At 49.3% G+C, this 20,512-nt stretch overlaps 3 protein-coding genes across 8 annotated transcripts in view; 1 reads left to right on the top strand and 2 right to left on the bottom strand.

Annotated features, from left to right (window-relative positions):
• Positions 1 to 135: 135 nt before the first annotated feature.
• On the bottom strand, positions 136 to 8,345 carry LOC115619423. 2 transcript variants are annotated; one of them, XM_030511656.1, is made up of 5 exons: positions 8,041 to 8,345; positions 5,682 to 5,843; positions 3,792 to 3,891; positions 1,135 to 1,265; positions 136 to 478 (listed from the first exon to the last, which is right to left on the bottom strand). In XM_030511656.1, the coding sequence occupies exons 1-5, from the start codon at positions 8,089 to 8,091 to the stop codon at positions 200 to 202; spliced, it is 723 nt and encodes a 240-aa protein (XP_030367516.1). In that variant the 5' UTR covers positions 8,092 to 8,345; the 3' UTR covers positions 136 to 199. The 2 variants fall into 2 exon arrangements, with proteins under 2 accessions (XP_030367516.1, XP_030367515.1); XM_030511655.1 differs by having other exon boundaries at positions 138 to 478; positions 8,005 to 8,091.
• Positions 7,814 to 13,553, top strand: TRMT10B (tRNA methyltransferase 10B). Of its 5 annotated transcripts, none has more exons than XM_030511652.1 (8): positions 7,814 to 7,903; positions 8,682 to 8,790; positions 8,936 to 9,060; positions 9,212 to 9,571; positions 10,338 to 10,416; positions 11,280 to 11,347; positions 11,652 to 11,775; positions 12,816 to 13,553. In XM_030511652.1, the coding sequence occupies exons 1-8, from the start codon at positions 7,880 to 7,882 to the stop codon at positions 12,920 to 12,922; spliced, it is 996 nt and encodes a 331-aa protein (XP_030367512.1). In that variant the 5' UTR covers positions 7,814 to 7,879; the 3' UTR covers positions 12,923 to 13,553. The 5 variants fall into 5 exon arrangements, with proteins under 5 accessions (XP_030367512.1, XP_030367511.1, XP_030367514.1 ...); XM_030511651.1 differs by having other exon boundaries at positions 7,821 to 7,903; positions 8,682 to 8,815; XM_030511654.1 differs by having other exon boundaries at positions 7,824 to 7,903; positions 8,682 to 8,815; positions 9,419 to 9,571.
• Positions 12,942 to 20,512, bottom strand: part of FRMPD1 (FERM and PDZ domain containing 1) — a 39,075-nt gene continuing 31,504 nt past the window's right edge. The window contains exons 14-16 of the mRNA XM_030511647.1: positions 20,035 to 20,182; positions 18,444 to 19,259; positions 12,942 to 17,182 (exon numbers count right to left, since the gene is read on the bottom strand). Of these exons, the coding sequence (XP_030367507.1) occupies positions 14,871 to 17,182; positions 18,444 to 19,259; positions 20,035 to 20,182 (3,276 nt within the window). The 3' untranslated portion in view covers positions 12,942 to 14,870. The remainder of the gene's footprint in view (positions 17,183 to 18,443; positions 19,260 to 20,034; positions 20,183 to 20,512) is intronic.

Genomic DNA, 20,512 nt, shown 5'->3' with positions numbered 1-20,512 from the left:
TTGGTCCCTTCCAAACCATTCTAGGATTCTATGACTTCCAAACACTGAGGAAAAGGGAAGCCACCATACCTTATGGCTACAATACGGCATTAATTTTTTAACCCTTTTACAGATTCAGAAATAAGCCACACTAGCTTGAGAACTAAGAGCTTGATCAATCTTTCTGATGCATTGGCATCAGGGGGCCATGTTAGGCATGCTAAGCTTCTTCCTCCTCCTTCTCTCCATGCAGCATCCTGCCCATTGTGTAGAATTCCTTGTTTGGGCGCAGGTCAATATAATGAGCTATGCGATTAGACATAGCAAAAAAAGCAGAAATCATGCCTATGTCCCAGGCATCTTCACGGTCAAAACCATGCCTCTCCAGCTTCTGGAAATGCTCTTCAGTGATATTATCAGCTCGACAGACTGCAAGAGCAAACTCCAGCATTGCCAGGTCCCGGTCACTTAGGTCAGCCAGTTGCCAGTTCACAGTGACCTGTGAGAAGGCAGAAACCAGAGGCAGCACAGATGGACCAAGCAAACAGTAACTGGCTGACCCTCTTCTTTGCTCTGCAAACCAAAGAGATGGCAGTACACAGGGTACAGGGTTCAGCACCTGAATGAAACGAAAACTCGTCTGTTTTATCATCCTTCTTGTCTCGGGGACTATGACAGTTTTGCTGAGCAGGGTATGGAGGAGTTCTTGAAATGACCTAATGCCACCAGGACGCATCATCTCCCCATTGTTAGCAAGTTCTTCCACAGACCAAATTAAAACAGAAAAGAAAGTGGCCAGCCAGATGAATGGTCTGCAGGTCAACCATCCCTCCTTCCATCTTGCTTGGAAGGTAGATGAGGATACATAGACCCCTACCTCAAAGTCCTGCCCCTACTGGCTACTCGGCTGACAGCTCATCAATCAGCCAGGTATTGAGTTAGGGCCTCAGACATGTCAAGATTGCTGGGAACCACACAGACTTTAAGGATCAAAACTTCACGTGAAAAAATAGACACTATTTATAGTGTCTGTATATGGGAAGACTGTATATGTCTTCCCATAGAGGAATAGCCCTCTATGGGAAGAGGACTATTCCCACCTCCCAAAGGACTATGCCAAGGAAGTGGGGTGCACGCTGTTGTAATCCTACTGACCTGGTCAGCCAATGCTGGCTGCTTGGAATATATCCGATGAAGTGCTCCATGTGCAATCACACAGTAAGGACATCTGTTCACGACACTTGTAGCCACAATTATGAGCTCTTTGTCTGCCTTGCTGAGTCGTCCTACAGGGACAGCAAAAGATCTGACACACTTTCCTATTAAAAACATCCACCACAGCAAGTATCACTGGGAAAACAGGGAGAGGAGTGCTCTGCATATAAGCTGCACGCAGTACAGCATAGGAGATAGGGGTCCAGACAGCATGCAGGGTCCTGCAACCAAAGCTCCTAGGTGACAGGACAAGGAGCAATGGTTTAAACTGAAATATGGTATGTTTACATTGGACATAAGAAAATGTTTTACAATGAGGATGGTGAGACACTGAGACAGGTATCTGCAGAGAAGTTGTGGGTGTCCCACCTCTGAAGTGTTCAAGGCCAGGTTGGATGGGGCTTTGAGCAATCTGATGTAGTGGAAGGTGTCCCTGCCTGTGGCAGGGGGGACGCTGGACTAGATGATCTTTGAAGGTCCCTTCCAACCCAAACCATTCTGTGATTCTATAATCATCCATCCATGCAACCAGTTTACCTGGATAGTTGCTCATGAGGCACCTAATTAGGATGAGGTACATGAGATTTGGTCAACAGAGAAACAACAATTCTGCATAACAGGAAAATTCAGAGGAGCAAAATTACTTGCTCACCAAGTAAGAAGCTCAGTTGGTACTTCTCTTTGTACATCTCAGAGGCAAATGGCTAGGGAGGGTGTTGTCTGTTCATTCTCTGATGCTTTATTGCTGCTTTTACAGAAAAGTGCAGTGTTCTAAATCCCACTAAGCAGGTTTCAGCAAATAAACAAACAAAAAAAACCCCACAAAAGGAACAATGAGGTACCCTATGACTGCGGTTTTGAGTAGTCCTAGTGACCAGCAGACGGATAAACCATGACTTCTACAGACTGTCTAGCTCTGTGACTACTTTAAAGAAGCTGTGGAAAAGACGACTGTGCTTTGTTACACTCAGACCGAATCCCAGTCATTTTCACAAACAGATTCCTGACAGGACTGTGCACAGGATCTGAGGAACTTGCCTGGCTGCACGTCACCACTGCTGCTCTTTGCCTTTTTAAAGATACGTAGCAGCAGGGTTTTTTAAAAACTACCTTTCACAGGGAAGGTCAGGAGCCTTCCCCACAAAAACTACTGCTTTACTGGACTTTGAAAATATTTCCATAAAATCAGTGTTTCTAAGAACATGAAAGACACTGCTAAAACCCGTTGAGTTAAGGAGTCAGAAGAGGCCTTCTTGCTCTGGTTCAGTCCAGAAAGTGGCAACACTGTGATGCTGCAGGAAAAATACTGAAGATGGTGGGATCCAAAATATTTCTACTCTTCAAGTCAAATTAAAAGGAAGCATGGGAATGAGAAGGGAAAAACAGACCCTGGTACAGGTAGGGGCATGGCTTCACTCCAGCAGCATAAGTGGATCAGAAAGCTTCACACAGAGACTGCACATACCATGTGAGAGATGCGATAAGGCTGCACTCCTCGCTGCCCATAGAACTTGCCGAGACACTCTTGCCCTAGCCCCCATCTACCAAAAGCAGGAGGAGTACTCTACAGGCACCAGATTATTTTATAAAATCTGTGTTTTACTAATGTACTTTCAAGAGCCAAAGCAATGAGAAGAGGCCCCTTGGTGCCCTCTACCACAGGCTACCACAGGAAATGAGGAAGGAACAGTCAGTCCTCAAACTGCATTTCCTCAAACACTGGAGAGCCATGCAGAGTTCCCTAGAGCCCTGCCCAGCAGCTGCAGCCAGCCCTCTCTTCTCTCTACACCAGGGCACCCTGCACCAGCGTCCTAGTGTACAGCAAGCACCTTGCTCCTCTCCCTGCTGCTGCAGGACAGAGATACCACCGGGTTCAAAGTCCCTAGTGCCAGGGGCGCAGGCACCCTCACACAAATTCTGCCACTGCTCTTGGGTCGCTCGCTGCCAAGAACCATTGTGAAGGAAGAGCTGCAGACAGGCTCAGCATGGACCTGCCTCTCCACTGGGAGCTGTTTTATGCTGGACCCTTGGCTGTGACCTGTTCTGAGCCACGTGCCTGGCTGCATAATCATACTGGTTTGGAACCTGAGTGACCTGTTTGAGGATGACTTTCTGGCTTGATCTTGGATCAGCTTTGTCCCCACAGGCTTGGCTCGGAAATCCTGGCTGGCCGTGGTCGCTACTGCCAGACTGGCCCTGCTATAGTCTAGGGCTATAGTCACTCTGCTGTAGTCACTCCTATAGTCTAGGGCTGCAGCCTTGCACATGAAACCACTGCCTCTGCCTGTGCCTTTCCAGCACACTTGGCTCCCAGCTCATCTTTCCTTAAGCAGCAGCCTGTCCTTTCTTTGTCATGACACAGAGAACAGTGCAGTGAAGCAGTTGGGCTTGGCTTGAGAGCTGCTTTTAACCACAAGCTAAAGAGTATGAAGCTGTATGCAGTACAAGCAAAGCCAGAAGCATCTGTGTGCAGATCCAGCCTCTGCAGCTGCTATCATTGGCTGGGGGAAGGCATGGTGAACCAACATATCTGAGGACATAACTTTTCACATCTACAAAGGGAAGGGCAGTGTGGTGGTGGTGGCTGTATGGTTTACCTGTGTCTTTGTTCATAATGGTGTTGTAATAAGCAAAAAAAGCTCTGAATTCAGCAGGTCGATGAGACATGGCTTTGAACACATTGGGCAGAAATCCAGTCTGTTCAAGGAAAAACAAGTGCAACTTAACACAGCACAGAGGGTGACATTAATGCACTAGGCTTAGAGAACAATTTGTTAGCACAGCAGTGCTGGGGAATCTCTGCAAACCTATTCTCTTGCCCTTTGAGCCCATTTATACGTATGACTGAACATATAATGATGTGGTTCTTCATTAGGTGTTGCTGCAGTTTCATAGCATGACTGATTGCCCTGCTCACTTCAGACACAGCAGTAATAACAACAGTCATGTCAGCAAGCTCCTTTCCAAACCAAGAGGCTGTCTCTACTTGGTCTTCCTGCACAGATGCTGCTATGCCCATGTGACCATCCTAAACCTCCTGTAACTCTCTTCTTCCCTCCAAGCTTACAGGACATGGCTGGCCCAATCTGAACAGCACATTGTTTGAGATGCCAGCATACAGTGGGTATATCTGCTGACACAAGAATGCTGCTCTACTTGTCTCCCCATTCTCCCGTGACAACTGCCAATGCCCAGTCTGCCTGATGGAGTGTGAGGCTGCCTTTCCTAGAGAACTGCTCGCTGCCTCTCATATGCAGGATTAGCTGATGCTACACCCGCCTGTGTCTGAGTCCCAGCAGCTGGCATTTATCAGCAGAGGTTCAGCCTCAGTGCCTGGCTGCCCACTGCAGTTCTAAACAAGCTGGATTCACTGTGAATGTGGTAACTGCCCACAGACACCATTAGCTTACCAGCTGCTGTTCTTCAGGGTTTTTTATGAGAAAGGAGAGTAGCTCAGGTGTCACAGACTCCTCTGGCAACCTCCCTCCACTGCCACACAATTGCCTGCGCCTTCCTCCTGTTTCACTTGTCTGTTTAATGTTAGTTAACCAAGGGGAGGCTCTAGCCTCTTCATCCACAACCTACTAGTTTACTTAGGAACCTCTGGCAACAGAGGTTAGCTATCTGAGTCTGCTAGGTTAATTGGATCCTATATGCAGGTCTTCACTGACTCCATCACTGACACACAGAAGTTTGTGTCACACCACGTGAACTTTGAGCTGACTCTTCCTCGGTATACCATATTTACTCTCCAGTCTGCTGACTCCTTTCATGATGCAAACTTCACCAGGCCACTGCAATGGTAGCAGAGCACAGATTCAACAGGCTGCCGGGAAGGACAGGGAGGGACGGACCAGCACTTCTCTGAGAGGAAGCTCTTGGGAGAAGTTTTCACACAGCTGTAGCTGGTGGAGTGTTTTGGACATCAGGAAGGACTATGTGGCATTCCTGCTCTGCAACAGCAGGGAAGGATGCTCTTGCCAAGTCCTTCTTCTTCCCCTTATACACAGTTCTGTGCTAGGCTTACTGTTCTGATACTGTGCAGCCCATTTAGCTTTGGAGAAAAAATGTCAAAGCTCAAAAGCAGAAATATCGCCTGAGCCTTTTAATATTGTCATCAAAACAGCTTCTCCTCTGTTTTTTCTCCTTTAAAAGAGTTAAAAATACTCCTAATAGTGTCTCGAGTAAACACAGTTGCTCTCCTAGAAAAACAAAGTGTTTTTCAAAGTGTTCCAGCTTACCCCATGTGTGAGACCCATCTGAAACAACCCACTAGTCTCATGGAACCAGGCAGACTTATAGTCCTGTCAAGACGCTGCATGATTTCCAGTAAAATCCCCAACCTATACACTGGAAGGAGCTTTGCAAGATGTGTTCCTCACCTCAGCCTCCCATCAGGTTTTGTGGACCAGAACTTCTCTTTTAGCATGTACCATCTACTCGGGTTTTGTACACTTTCCACTCTCAGAACCTTGCATCTCTTTTACCTTCCTTTCTACTTCCTCCATGAGCTCCACGATGTCGTATGGCATGTCCTTCTTGTTGGGCACTGGGTACCGCCCAACAGACCTTGCAGTGTTCTCTTCCTTGGTGCTGTATGCCAGCCAGACCTGCCTCTGGAGTCCCTCTGAGGCTAGAAGAGGCAGAAACTGGGGAGAAAGGAGAGAGGAAAGTTTATTTGGAGAGACACTTACCATCTTGGTAGCCTAGGGAGGGAGGACTTTTCCTCAGCTACTCCTGTTTTCCTGGTAGGACTCAGGGGCACGTTTGTAAACCATCTGCTGCTCCACAAGCAAGGCAGACGGTGCTCTGAGAAAGGAAACCGAAGACTCGTTCCTGGCTGTAGCCCTAAGCTGCTGTGTGGGCATCCAGCAAGCATCTCCTTCCTTTGCCTCCCTCTTATGCACCATCTCAGCTGCAGGCCACAGCTGCTGCTCTTTGCAGTCCTCCTCAGCCATGCATCAGCCCGTCTGCACCAATGCTGAGCTTGTGGCATCTCCCAAGCTTAAAAGGTGCTCACTGCCAATCTGCACACAGCAACATCACACAGACATTCAGCAGTGGCCCTGACAGATCTCCTTCAACAAAGGAGCACAAAGAATAAATTCTTTTTTTTCTTTTCCTGCCCATCAGCCTTTCTCCAGACAAAACCACCTTCCTTCCTGCAGAACAATCAGTAGTACCAGAATCAGGCCTCTGGAGACTTGAAGCAAACAGCATTGTTATACCAAAACCACTGGAAAGACAAGGTGGCATCACCCTTCAAAATGCACCATTAATGTAAGTAGTTGTGGTCTTGCAGCATCAAGGCTATAGGCCATTAACTCTTTAGCTGTGTTGCAGAGGGCTTTACAAAGGAAGCTGCATTCCAGATGGGCAGGCTGGGATGGAGCATGGAGCGACTCAGTGTTGAGCAGTTGGTGCAGACTCGGGAGCCTTGCTCCAAGGGCGTCTCAAGCATCTTCCCAGCTTCTGGCACACACCACAGTAGTTCTGAATGTTCCCACGAACACTGCATGATCCCCAGTCACTCCACTACCACTGTTTTTTGCTTAGATAAGAGTTGTTTTCTTTCCGTAAGAAAAAGCTAGTGCAGTGCTGTGTTTTGGCTTTAGTCTGAGAACTAACCGATAACACACCAATGTTTTAGTTGTTGCTCAGTAGCACTTACCCTGACCAAGGACTTTTCAGTCTCATGCTCTACCAGTGAGGAGGGGCACAAGAAGCCAGGAGGAAGCAGAGACAGGATACCTGACCAAAACTAGCCAAAGGGGGATTCCATACCACAGCACATCATGCTTGGTATAGAAAGTGGGGGGTCACCCAGAAGGGACCAATCACTGCTCAGGTCAGGCTGGGTATCGGTCAGCGGGTGGTGAGCAATTGTATTGGGCATCACTGCTGTCTCTTGGGTTTTATTAATCTCTCTTTTTCCTGTTATTATATTTTACTTTCTTTCAATTATTAAACTGTTCTTATCTCAACCCATGCGTTTCACCTTTTTCCACCACGGGTTGAGGGAGATGGAGTTGAGCAGGCAGATTTGTGGTATATACTTAGTTGCCAGCTAGGGTTAAAGCCCAACAGCATGGTGTCCCCCACAATTTTGCAGTGAAAACTAAACCTGTTAGGAAAACACTTTTCTGAGTGTTTTTTTGTCTTGGTGGGGTTTTGGTGGTGTTTTTTTTTTTTTTTTTTGCTTGGTATATGCTTGATTTTTGGCCTGAAACGCAAACGCATTACTGCAGCATAAATGAGTAAGAACGATAACTGGCTAGAGACAGCTCTGTTCACTGCTACAAGGAAGAAAGATGCTGAAACAGCTATATCAGGATGTATGCAGGTACCACCTATGAAAACGATGAGATATACTATACTAAAGCAAGCATAAACTGGAAAACCATCTCAGAAATTAAACTTCTTAGGAGAAGTGCAAAAATACACTGGCATGCAACAAGTAAGGATTCCCATGATATAAAAGTTAGCTGTGCACATTTCAAAACCGGAGCAAACCTATATCCATAAATACAGAGGTCTGGCGGGTTTTCCTCTTTCTCACTGGAAGAAAAAGAGTTAGGGACTGGAGGGTGCAGGAGTGGCAACGCGGGACAGCAGCTTCAGGGAGGGACGGCGTGCAAGTGCCTGAAAGATTTACCCCTCGTTGAGATGGCGAGTGACGCCCCGAATGAAAGGGAGAAACGATGAAGCGGTAGGAGGCCGTCGTGGCCGGTGAGCCCGCTCCACTGCTCCTCCCGCGGAGGGGCCCCGGGCGGCCCGGAGGGGCGGCTCCTCCCGACGGTGCCTCCCCACCGCCCCCCGGGGGTCCCCAGTCGAGCCCCTACTCACGGGCGGGCGGGCGAAGCACAGCCGCACGCCTCGCAGCAACGACCCGCTCATGACCCGTCCTCTCCACGCGAGCCACAGAGCAGGGGCAGCGGGGCACCGCCTGGCCTAGACCAGCCCGCCTTCCGCCGGCAAGGCCCGCGCCGCGCCGCGCCTCGCCTCGCCTCGCCTCGCCTCACAGGCGGGGGTGGCCGGCTAGGCGCCCGGCAGCGTCCACTCAACCCGCCAACAGCTAGGCTCCTAGCGTGCATGCAGACCGCCACGGCCTGGCCCGCCCGCCCGTCCGCTCCCTCCCTCCCACGGCGCCACCGGGGGCACATGCCCCCGCCTCCACCCCTCCCGCGGAAGGTCCCGCCCCGGGAAGGGAAAGCGGCGCCGATGGCGGGGGGTGGCGTGGATGGCGGCTGCCTGTTGGTGGAGCCTGAAGGGGATGCGGCGGTAGCCTGCGAGGCGCTCCGCCTGCTGCGGATAGAGCCCTCGGCCGTCGGCCCCGGCGCGGGGCGGGCAGGCGGCGCGGCGCGGCGCTCGGTAGGTGCCGCGGGCCGGGGCGAGGGGTGGCAGGGCTCAGCTGCGCCCTGGCGCCGGTCCCGCGGCCTCCTCCTCTGCAGGAGGCCGGTAGGGCTGAGGCCTTGCTGCTCCCACAGAGAAATGTGCTGCGGAAGTGGAGGCGCTGGGAGCGCGTGCTGGCTGCCAAGAAGAGGAAGAGGCAGCAGGAACGGGAGAGGAGCAGAGCCCGGCGGGCTGCGGGCGCAGGTGAGGGGCGGCACGGCGCGGTACGGTACGTTTACTGTAAGGAGCGGCCCCGTCGAGGGGCTGCTGGCCGAGAGAACGGGGTCTGGGCCGTGGCTCTGCGGCCCTGCCGGGACTCGGGCTGCCCTCTCGCTGTTCTGCCTCCCAGGAGCTGCTAGCCGGGGCGACGGGAGGGCCCCGGCCGCCCTCGCGAAGGAGCGCCTTTTGCAGGCCAGGACGTCGGGGCCCCGGCTCTGCGTGGACCTCGGGGTGGCCGACCGCATGACTGAGAAGGTACGGGAGGCCCTGCCTGCTGCGCCCTCTGCACCAGTGCTCCAGCTCAGCTAGAGCCGGGATGTGGGAGGGTGCACACAGCAGCTCTCCTGAGCTCAGCCTCTAGGGGGATGCTGTCCACTCGCATCTCTCACTGTCCTTAAACCCCCAGCCTGCACGTGGCTTCCTGACTGGCTGCACACCCAACTCTCCGGGTTTCCTTGAGGCAGTTGAACTGTGCTCCACGGGAACAGCCTTTCCAGAGCCTCAGCGAGCAGCCGGTGACTCGGGCATCATGGATGTCTGCAGTCCCCGAGTGGAGCCATGTTACCCCCTGACCCTTGACTTGTGGGTCACTGTGCTTGTTATTTATTGGAAGGAAACAAGCCGCCTCGCCTCCCAGATCAGGAGACTCTATGGGGCCAACAGGCGGGCTGAGAAGCCATTTTGGCTCTGTCTGACGGAGTTTGTTGTGGGCTCGTTGATCTATGAGGAGTGTTTTCGCATGAACGACGGCTTCTCCAATTATTTGGTAAGGATCTCTGGCCACAGTGCATTCAAGGCTTGTAGCACCCTGCAGCCAATGCTGGCCTTCAGTGTTGACCCACGACAGGCTGAGGTGCGCTCAGATGAGAGCTGGGAGTGGTGTGGGAATGCAGTTTAGTAGCAGTGGTTAAGTTCAGATCCTTTGACAGGAGATGAGAACTGACAGGTAATGGGGCAATGTGCAAAGCCTTCAGGTTAAAGCTCGTCTCCTTCCTGCCTGCAGGAGAATTCCTTCTCCAGATGCTGCTTTTGTAAAAAGACCTGTAATACTGGGGACAGGCAGACGTATAAGCTTAGTCAGGGTTTGGACAGGTCACGCATTCCTGTCCTGCGTTTTTGCACTGAGCTTCGTCTGACTCGAGCACAAGACCCACACACGGCAGTGACGTTGAGCTATGTGTTCTACAGCACATGTGGGGTCTGCACCTGGTAACAATGAGGGGACAAGCCAAGGTGGAGATTCCTGAATCTCTTAAGAATTAGAATCTCACTTAAAATAAGGTGATTTTTTTTTCTGCTCTCCCTTCCTCAAACAATAGGGATTTTCATTAGAAAAGAATTTAATGGATTTTGAGATACGTATTGTTCAGTGCTCAAACATTTTCCAATTAAGAAGAAACCCACCCTTGCAGGAGTGTAAACACCTGAGGCAGTAGTGTCAGTATATTTCTGTGTCTGAGAGTGGGTTTTGCTCTGGCAAATGGACTTCGGGCTAATGGGCTTCTTGCATTTTTCCATCTTGCATTTTTCAGATAGATACAACTCAAGAAAGTTACCTGGACCTGTTTCCTTTAGATGCAATTGTTTATCTTACTCCTGACTCTGAGAATGGTAAATATTTCACATGCTTTAGGCACAGGGGAGCTAGGGCAAATGGTTGTTTTTTAAGCTTTTCTTTTTCAGGCTATTTCATATTTCAGGTGATTCAATTCCAAGTATTCATTGTCTCAAATTGCATGAGAGGTACTGTGTATTTAGATCAGATGCTAAATCTATTCCTATCTCAATCTGTTTTCATGGAATGAGGTTTCAACTTAGGGCTGTGTGTGATCTGCCGCAGACTTAAAACCTGTGTGTAGATCCCTTGCAGCTTGTAATCCTAGGAAGTGGTAAAGTGGAGATGCTGTGGCAGTTTTGGCTACAGTCTAAATGACATCTTTCTCTGAAATAATGCAGCAGCTACAATGTTCTCTTTATTGTTTAATTTGCTACTGTGTTTATTTTCTCCTCTTCCTCTATTTCTAGCCTGCCACGTGTTGCTGGGGGTATAGATCTCTGTCTTGGTTTACAAAAGTGCCTTACTCTGCTAAATAATCTGGTATGGGTGGGGGAAGGTTTTAGTAGGGGACCCTGGTAGTCGGCACACTGTGGAGCAGATTGGGATCAGACTGACCAGATCAGCCACATCTCGGAACGGACAGTGGTTAAAGGGAGCAATGTATGGTATCTGGCGCTCTGTGCTTTCAGCCTTTCTGAAAAGGCTGAGAAAAGCGTTTCTCCCTTTCACGCAGCCTGCGAGTTCAGGCAGACACGTCTGTCTCTGAAATCTCAGCCTCCTGCATGGTCTGAGGCTCCAGGGTAAAGGGTGGCTCTGGCCATAGTTTTCTTATGGAAGTGGGCTCTTGCTTGGAAAATGGTGTAGTGCAGGATTTTACTTTTGTATGGTTGTGAGCAAGTGCTTATCTTGTTTCTAGTCCTTGAAGATATTGATCCAAATAAAGTATACATCCTCGGAGGCCTGGTGGATGAAAGTATTCACAAGGTGGGTAGCCTGTTGGAACCTGAAGGTGCTGTCTGCCCCATTATCTCCTGAGAGCAAAGACATCCCACTGGTAGTACCCCATGCTGCTGCTGCCTTGATTTGAGACATCACTGTTGTGCCACGATACATTTTTCCCCAAGGTTCTACCTGGATCCAGCACGAGGCTGAGAGGCTGTAGCAGTCTGGGTGAAAGGAGCCCCAGGACAGTTTTTAGCTTCGTAGCTGCTTGCACCTAGAATACTATGCATGCTGTGCATACGCAAGTTTGTGCACATGGGGCACCTTGTTCTTGTTTCCTTTGCAGAAGCTGACTCTGCAAAGGGCACAAGAGCAATCCTTGCAAACAGCCCGTCTCCCCATTCGTGAGTACATGGTGAAAGCTGTTAACACCAAGAACTACCATTCAGAGACACTGGCAATTAATCAAGGTGAGAGGCTGAGCCATGTTTGTCACTTGCCTGGGCAGGGGGGAGGGGGCTATCAAGCACTGAAGCTGGGGTGTTTTCAAAATTATTCCCCATTGCTGAGTAATGGGGGAAGCGCTGGGAGCAGAGGTTTCTCTTAATAGGATTTATTCCTGGCTGCCCCCGTTTTAAAGGTCTTGTGTGCTTCTCTGCATCGGCGCATTCTCAGGGACACAGGACTTGCTTTGCACAAAGCAGTGAACATTTACTGTGGTGGAGATGTGAGGAAGCTGCTGTTGCTTCAAGTCATACAAGGTCCCAGGCAGGGGAGAACAGAAATTGTCATGCCTGTGTCAGGCTCAGTCAAGGCAAGGCTCACACCACCAGGATGTGTTCCTACACTCTACCACTGTAATGGCTCCATGTCATGACTGTGGGTTGGGCCACCCAGTCACACCGGTGGATGTGCCCATGCTCCTCTACCTCCACTGATAGTCTGGGGCTTTTTAATGTGAACGCCTCTCTGCTACAGATTATGAAGCAGAGATGTGTCCTAGGCCAGCTCTAGTAAATTCTTACCTCTGGCATGAGGACATCATTGCCATTTCCATCAGCACAAGGCAGAGGAGGTAGTGGAGGGCTCTGCAAAGCACCAAGCATAGCTGCTAGAGACGACTGTGTGGAGATGTGGAAACATAGCATCTGAGAAACAATGGTGGAAGTGCAGTAGGTATGATCCACCATGGTGGTCAGCTGCACAGATGGGTAGTACAGGGTAGTCAAATGGTGACTGGGGAACCTTGCTTTAGTTGACACAGCCTCTGCTTTGCCTACCCAGAGCTCCCAAAAGTAATCTTCAAAATAGTCGTGTGCTATTTTGAAGCTGCCTCAAACACTTGCTTGTCAGATTTTAAATGAGAGGAAGGCAAACCCCCAGGTCCCATGCTAACCTTCTCTGTCATCAGCTATTGTAACTACCTGATGTTTTGCAGCCAATGGGATGTGTATTAATAGAGCTTGCTAGTATGTTATCACAGCATGGTACCTCTCTCTCTTCTTGACAGTCTTTGATATCTTATCAACTTACTATGAGACTCGAAGCTGGCCAGCAGCCTTGAAAGCTGGAGTTTCTTCTGGAAAAGGCTATGTGCTGCCAGAGGCAGTGAAATAAATGGAAATGATAATCAGCATGATAATGCACAAGAAAATTCTTTATTTTGTGATGTTAAAGAGCTCTGCAGACAAGAGAGACAAACTCCAAATTTTGAGCAGAGGCACCAGCATGAATGTGCATAGAGAGGATAGCTCTGCTTAAATGTTGTTCAAGGACCCTATCAAGAGTGACACATTCTGCCTCAGCAGTACAATGCTGGAAATTACTTTTTCCCCTTGAACATAAAACACAAGCTAATGCAGCCCTGGGATCAAGTGAAAACTGACAGGAATTCAGTTCTACTTCTTTACAGATGCTTGTTAGAGTGTTTCTGACTCTTGCATCTGCACTTGTTCTGGGGCAGGAAGGAGTGCTTTAAGATACTTATTTCATCTTGCTAAAACAGTAAGTACGGTGAAGTTAGAATTGCAAAGCTCCCTGGTGAGGAAAATTTCTTCCCATGGAAAAGGACAATGCTGTTCCAATTGGGGAACACAAGATGGGATTCCCAGATGGAGAAACAATTTCCAGGTACACCATGTCCTAACAACTTTAAACCAGTTGAAGACTCGGGGAGTTGTTGAAGCCTATACCTAATCTTGTGCATCTACTTTAAAAACCTAAAATAAAATGTTTACTCTTAAACTCCCATTGCATCCTTATAGTTATTGATGCATGGTACATCATCACACACTGACATGCAAAGTTCACTAACGTTGAAGTTTCTCCTGGAAAGGTATCTGGGATCTGACTCTGCCCTGCACAAGGAGAACAGATGTATTTTACAGCCACAGCAGAAAGCATTTTTGATGCATCTAAGTTGATATGTTACCTCAGTCATTATTGCTAAAAAAATCCCCAAAACCCAAAGAAACCACCAAAGAACCTCCATGTCGCTGTCAATGACTAGCTCTAACCACCAGTACAAGGACTTGAAGGTCTTCTGAGGTAAATTGCTATTGCATTTGCATATGTATTTTCATTTTTCTTTCACACCAAGAGCCTTTTACAACACCTGGAATTCAGTGCCATGAGGCACTGTCAGAAGGGCCTGTTGCACTGGGTCTTTCTCCCCACATAGGCTGAATTTGTGTTTGCTAACACCTGTTGCTGTGCTGTGCCCTATGTGCTCTTCCAGTTCTTAGTCTTCACATTCCCCCCACTCATTAGCTGTTGGTGTGTAGTTAGAGGTTTGCAGTTTGGCTCCAGTATAAGAGCCTTTAACTTTATAATTAAGCCCCTGAGTTTGCTATGCAGCAACATATGCTAGCCCAGACCAGGGAAGGGGGGATGTTTGTTAGGGACCTTCTCAAGCATCAGCAAATGTAAATAGAAGAGCTGGCTGACACACAGAAACCATATCAGAAGAGCAGGATATGGTGTTGCCTGCATTGCCTGGGACAAGCCTCTTTTCTGCCCTTGCAAGAAAAAGCAGTTAAATATAGCACAGCTTTGTTCCCAAAGAGGTTTCCATTATGTCCTCAGCCACAGAAGGTGGACAAAGCATCCTGGGTTCCTTCATGTTGGGCCAAGGTGGGATTTGACATCACTCTATTTCAGAGACTGCCTGGAGAGCATGGAGTGGGAAGAAAGGCTGGCTAAACAGCTTCACAGGCTAAGACAACACCTTGAGACCAGTCACCTGCAAGACCTTTGGGAGGTGAGAGAAAAGCCCCAGGCAAGATACATAAGCCACTGAAGTACTCTGTGAGTTTGCATATTACATAGAGATTGCGTACACAGAATTGTGCAAAGCTAGGCTGGAGGGTAGTACATCATGCTCCACAACTACCTCCTGCACAGGAGTGGCGCTTGATGGAGCTAAGCTGACACCATGGACACATGCTTCTGTGAGCATTCTTGAGCTGTGGGGCTAGACGTTCTGTAGCAAAGATCCCAGTAGTGGACAGAAGGAACATGGTTGGGCTCTTCCCACCCAGTACACTCATGCCACCAAACATCCCCATCACAACAACGGGGGTACCCTGAACTGCTGCAGAAGACAAAACATGGCAGCTGTAAGGGCTGTGTGTTGGTGGGCAAGGAGCTTGGCACCCACATCCGGGCAGCCTTGCCTGCAAAGTTGCTGGTGAACAGCCTGCACAAGCTGCTGGTAGGTTCCCACCACATCCATGAGTGCAGCCCCAAGCTCCTGCTGCCTCTGCCTGCACAGCTGGCAGTGCGTCACCTGGAAGCAGGCCACTGCCAGCTGAACTAGGTGGTTGAATGTCACCCTCAGCACACCCTGCAGCTCTTTGAGGGGCTGCTCTGTTTTCAGGAGCTCCTGGCAACTGGACAGCAGATCCTGGGAGACTAAGCCAAGGGCACCCTTGCTCTCAGCACCCTGCTCAGAACATTGACCTTGCAGGTGGGTTGCTTGGTTCCTGGAGAGCTTCCCTACAACCTCCCCAAGCTCTGTGGTGTAGGCCAGGAAGCAGGAAAAATCTGCAGGGCTCATCTGTGCTTGGTCCTTCAGCTTGCTGAGAGCTTGGATGTAAGGGTCCCACCATGCCATGTCCCTAGCAATGGAGACTGGGTAACTGCTCACAGGGGTCCCAGGAAGACTGCAGCTGCTGGATGGTGGGGTGGTGAGGGGCTCCAAAAACGTGTTGCACATGGGGATGGTAGTTTCACATTCCCCCTTGTCATCAGGCCTGTGGAAGCAGCTGATATAGGACAGCTGACAGCTGCACTTGTCCATCCCAAGCTGTGGTGGAGATGTCTTCTTCATTGTGGAAAAACCAAAGGACCTGGTCATGATGGGGTCAGAAGGACTCTGCTCATCCTCCTTGTGGTTAAAGCAGAGGAAGGAGTGCTTTGAAGCCCCACGGTCTGCTCTTTTCTCCAACATGCCAAAGGGAATTGGGCCTGAGGAGGTGGAAAGCCCTACAGAGGGAGTTATAGGAGAGTCTTTTCTCACCTCAGCAGGCTGTTCTCTGGGAAGAGGAGTCTGAACAGGCTGTGAGTGTGTGAGCGCCACATTTCCTGCATCTTTTCTAGGGTCTCCTTCATCCAGCTCCTGGCTGCTTAGCAACTCTTTCTCAAACAGTGCTCCAGCTGGGGATGTTTGCATCTCCTTTCCAACAGCACCAGCCCCCAGGCACCCACTGGTCTTCTCAGAGGCCAAAAGCTCTAGTGGGTTATCTACCCTTCCCTGAGATGGGCTGGGTGATGTGAGGTCTGTCCTCAGCCCACATGAGAGCCAGGAGAGGTGAGTTATAACCCCAGAAGTGCTGCTGCAACCTGTTAAGAGCTGGGTTGTGTCTGGAAAACCTATGTCATTTTTATTGTGCACTTTCCGTAAGGCCTCCTTGTTTATCACTGGTCTGCTTTTTGCCTGTAACAAGGCACTGTCACTGCTGTTTTCAGCACAGCTGTCACAATTAGCTTTTCCTTCTTTACAAAGAGCTGGGACAGGCTCCTTACATGCTGCTTCCCTCCCAGCAGTGAGGTCCACCTCATGAGAAGAGTCCACGCTGTGGCCATGAGCTGATGGTGACAGTGTGTGTTCGTTAGCAGGGCAGGTCACCTCTTGGCCAGGGAAAGGGGGTGTACCGCCAGCCTCGTGCTGGGCTACCATCACCTCACCCATCTCCTCCCGTGCCACTTGGGCCAGCCAGCCTTTGGTAGCCATACAGCTCTCTTCACTTGGCAACCCAGTATTTGTCTTCATGGAAGAACTTCCCTGAGCAGGTGACCCGGCAGCCTGTAAATAAGATGTGCCCCCAGGAAGGGGTACACCTTCCTCTAGGGACAGGAAAGGTGGATGTACAGCATGTGCAGGTTGGAGGCCGCTGTCCACATGCATGGCAACACCCTGCAGGCGAACAGCTGAAATGGAAGAAACCACCGAGTCAGTCACTGATTTTGTTTCCATGGTATCAGGCTCCATTTCCATCAGGTTAGAGGATGGATTTGGGCTAGCACTGTCTCTCTGGGCTTGGGTGGCAGCAGGAAGTCCCAGCTCTGCATCCTTGATGTTCTCTGAGGAGGGCGGAGAGGGCAGCTGAGCCAGGAGTGTTGGTGTAGGTGGCCAAGAGCAGCAGCTTTGCAGAGGGCCTGGTAAAGTCAAGGGAAAAGTGACCTGTGAGGTATAACTGGTTTTCAGGAAAGATCTCCTCTTCTTCAGGCTCTTAGTATATGTCATCTCCTTCTCCTTTCTGTGTTTCTCCCTTGCTGTCTGTCTTGTCACCAGGCTTTCCCCCAGACTGTAGCACCTTGGTTTCTTTAGCATGCAGGAGCAGTTGTCTGTACTCTCCTGGGACATCATATTGTAGCCTGTTGGCAAGAAAAAACCAATGCAAGTCAGGAAATAGCCCCAGGCAGCAGAATATCCATGCATCTATGCAGTGAGCCAAAAAGCTCTTAACACAGGTCCTGCAATTGCAGACATAAATGTTTGGCTGCAAAGCCTGGCTCCTGAGTGCCAAAGGAAACTCCCTTATGTTATGATCAAGCACCTACTTGGAATCTGCTATGTTAAGGAAAATAGAATTTGTGCCTATGGCTACAAAGACTGAAGTCCTTAGTGATGAAGGGCGCTGGGTAGTCTCTCCCTTCGTTTATTGGAGTCACTTGATCTGACTGCAGGTACATCTGTAATTCCCAAGTTTAATTTGGTGGTATTAGCAGTAGCTACAGAGAGTACTGCCTACAGCTGGAGATTTATTAACATGATCAGAAATTTCCAGCCCAGATATTTAGATGATAAAAATTTCCAGAGATTGCAGTGTTGTGTCTGAACATGGTATTGTTACTGTGCATGAATGCAAAAGCTAAAATTGTACTAAATACACAAAACAAATGAAGTTCAGTTAATGTTGGAAGAGCTGACTATCTCAGAAACAAAAATCCTCTTCTTTCTGAGAAAATACAACTACCAGGGAGCTGCTCAGCCACAGGACTCCTTGACCCAGTTATGTAACATGCTCCTGACCCCAAAAGATCATTATCTTGGGGGTGCATGGAACAATAATGTTTTACAGCTTTTAGCTCTCCTCAGGTTGAAGGAAGATAGGAGAGTGAAGGTCCTGCCTGCCAGTAGGAATATTTACCATAAAGCTCCTTCTCAGTACAAGGACACACATCCTTCCTGTGTTTTGTTTATGGCACTCATCGCTCTTTTAATCACTGAAGATTCAGCCTACATTGAAGGATGCACAGAACTTATTCATGCAGCATCTTGGCTTCAGAATTGGGCAGAGCCATACATCAGTATTCTGGAATTCCTGCAGAAACCTGGGAACTTTCCAGAATGCCAAGCTCATTTGAAAACGGACTTTTTCTGGGATCTAATGCTTGGATGCAATGACAGATTTCCCTGCAGAGTTGCAGCTCTGACCCCTATGTGCACATCCACTGTGTTTCTGCTGAAGAATGGCTTATAAAGAATGGTTGTTCAAAGGTCTTTTAAAAATCTTGGAAAATCTGTGAAGAGCTGAAAGGTGATCTCTCTAGGAAGGCTGACATGGGAAACAGGCAACACCCTAGCCCATGGGGTGGAAGAAAGGTGACCTGCAGCATATGGGTGAGGGTTTACCTGCCAAGGCAGCCAGAGGGCTAAGCCTGTCCGCAGCATCATAGAACTCCTCTTCAGAGCTGGTGTCACCAAAGCCTGGGGGTGGCTCCAAAATGGCGTCGCTCACCTCTGCAGTCAGCTCTGCTCCACATGGTGCCCCTTCCTGGGCAAACCCATCTTTCCAAGGACTTCTTTGAGGGCTGTGACTGATGTTGCTCCTCTCCACACTGCCTGCACGGGATATGCTGTAGCACAAGTTGTAATAGCCCATGGTGTTTTTCTCAGACAATCCGGTTTCCACCACAGATGCACCAATGTCCTCCTCTCTCTGCTCAGAGGGACTGTCTTCACACCTAAGCTCCTCTGCATGTGGTACTTGCAAGAAGCAGAAGTAGTCTCCAATTTCTGCCCTGCTGGAGCCTCCTGCAGCATGAATGGGGAAGAAGGTCTTGTCTGAGTGGCTCATCTCCTGAACTGTTGGTGTGTAGAACTGGAAGAATTCCGGCCTGAAGGAAGAGCACATTTCCAACTCATCTTCTTCCAGTGCATCCATAGAGTCACTGGAGCCACTTGTCTTAAATCCTCGGCTCTGAGTGTTGGCTGAATCTGAAGCCTCAGATGCGCTGTCTGTTGCATTGTCACACCTATCATATTGGTCACTCCCTCCAGACTGGGGCTTTGTGTTGTCCTTCTCCAGACTGTGGAGCTCTCCCAGCTCCTCCTCGTTGCACTCAGGATGGGCACTGCTGTATGCTGTAGGAGTGTCCAAGCAATGGTCTGAAGAGGAATCCTGCTCCCAGGAGTCGTCAGAGTCACTGCAGGTTCGAGATTCGTATCCTGGGATTTAAACACATCTATCAGCCTGTCCCTTGCAATGGCAAGGAGGAACTGCCAGACAGGGATTATGAACTTGTCTGCAGAGCAGAGTCTTAAAGCCCAGAGAGTTCTGCCCTCACTTGCTCACCAGCAAACAAGATGAAGGTGCAATCAGACCTGCAGGGCCATACATAACCTGTCAGTGGAGGCTTGGTCCCTCCTGCCTGCTTTCCCTGGTTTTACTACAAAGCAGTACCAGAGGGAGCTGCAGAACAGCAGCCAGCTAACTCGTTGCCTAAAGCCTCAGTCTGTAACCCTTATGAGGCTGCAAGGGACAGGACAGCATGGCAAATGGATCCTCTCTCTCCTGGCCAAGGGGTGCGAGCAGATGGGAGTTGTTCAGGAGGCTGGCAGAAGAGCACAAGTGCTCAGTGACAGGTTTGCCGTTCTAGTGACAGGCACTCAGCCTTCACTTCTTGAGAAAAGCTCCCAGCTATTGCTGCTCTCCCCCTGCCTGACATTCTGGGGTCGATGGAAACCTAGCACTGTCCGCATCATGGCTGACAGTCTTAACAACTTGCAGATGCCACTGGGCTACTATTCTAGCATGATACTATTCCCAGGAGCAAATAACACTTCCAGTGCTGGAGGATCCACCCACTTTCTCGCCATCCTTTGACCAAAAAGAAAAACAAACCCAAAACAAAACAAAACAAACAAAAAAACCCCAACAACAACAAAAAACAAAAAAAACAAACCCCAAAAACAAAAAAAAAAAAAGGCTGTTTTTTAAAACCTTCTTCAGCTGAGACACGGTGCAGTTGCTGCTTTTTCTCCCCCCAGGTAAATATGGAGACATTTGCATCCACAAACAGTCTGTAATAGCCAATGATGAGGCAGACAAGATCTTTTGCACTGTTTGATTCCAGAAGCAGAGTCAGCAGCTGCTTGTTTGTTTTTAGGGGGAGGTGGAGGGAAGAAAACAGTAAAAGAAGTTAGAATATATAAATATTGCTTGTATCACCATCTGCAGGAACATGCTGCACATTGAAAAGACGTTCCCCCTCCTCCATACCACCATCATTGCAGAGCACTGTTTCTGCATGAGGCACAGAGAAATAAGATAAATTGATTTTCTCGCGTTTTGTTTCTTTGATGTGTCTCACTGATGGAGGACAGCAGGAAGAATCACTTTTCTTCAGCCATTTTGTATTCCTCCTATGAGCTTTCCCTTCTGAGTCTGCTCTAAGCCTTTTTTACTGATGATACCATCA

The sequence above is a fragment of the Strigops habroptila genome, chromosome Z (assembly GCF_004027225.2).
Source record: "Strigops habroptila isolate Jane chromosome Z, bStrHab1.2.pri, whole genome shotgun sequence".
NCBI classification, from domain to species: domain Eukaryota; kingdom Metazoa; phylum Chordata; class Aves; order Psittaciformes; family Psittacidae; genus Strigops; species Strigops habroptila.
Note: the sequence above shows the minus strand (reverse complement) of the source record. Positions and strands in the feature narration are given on the sequence as shown.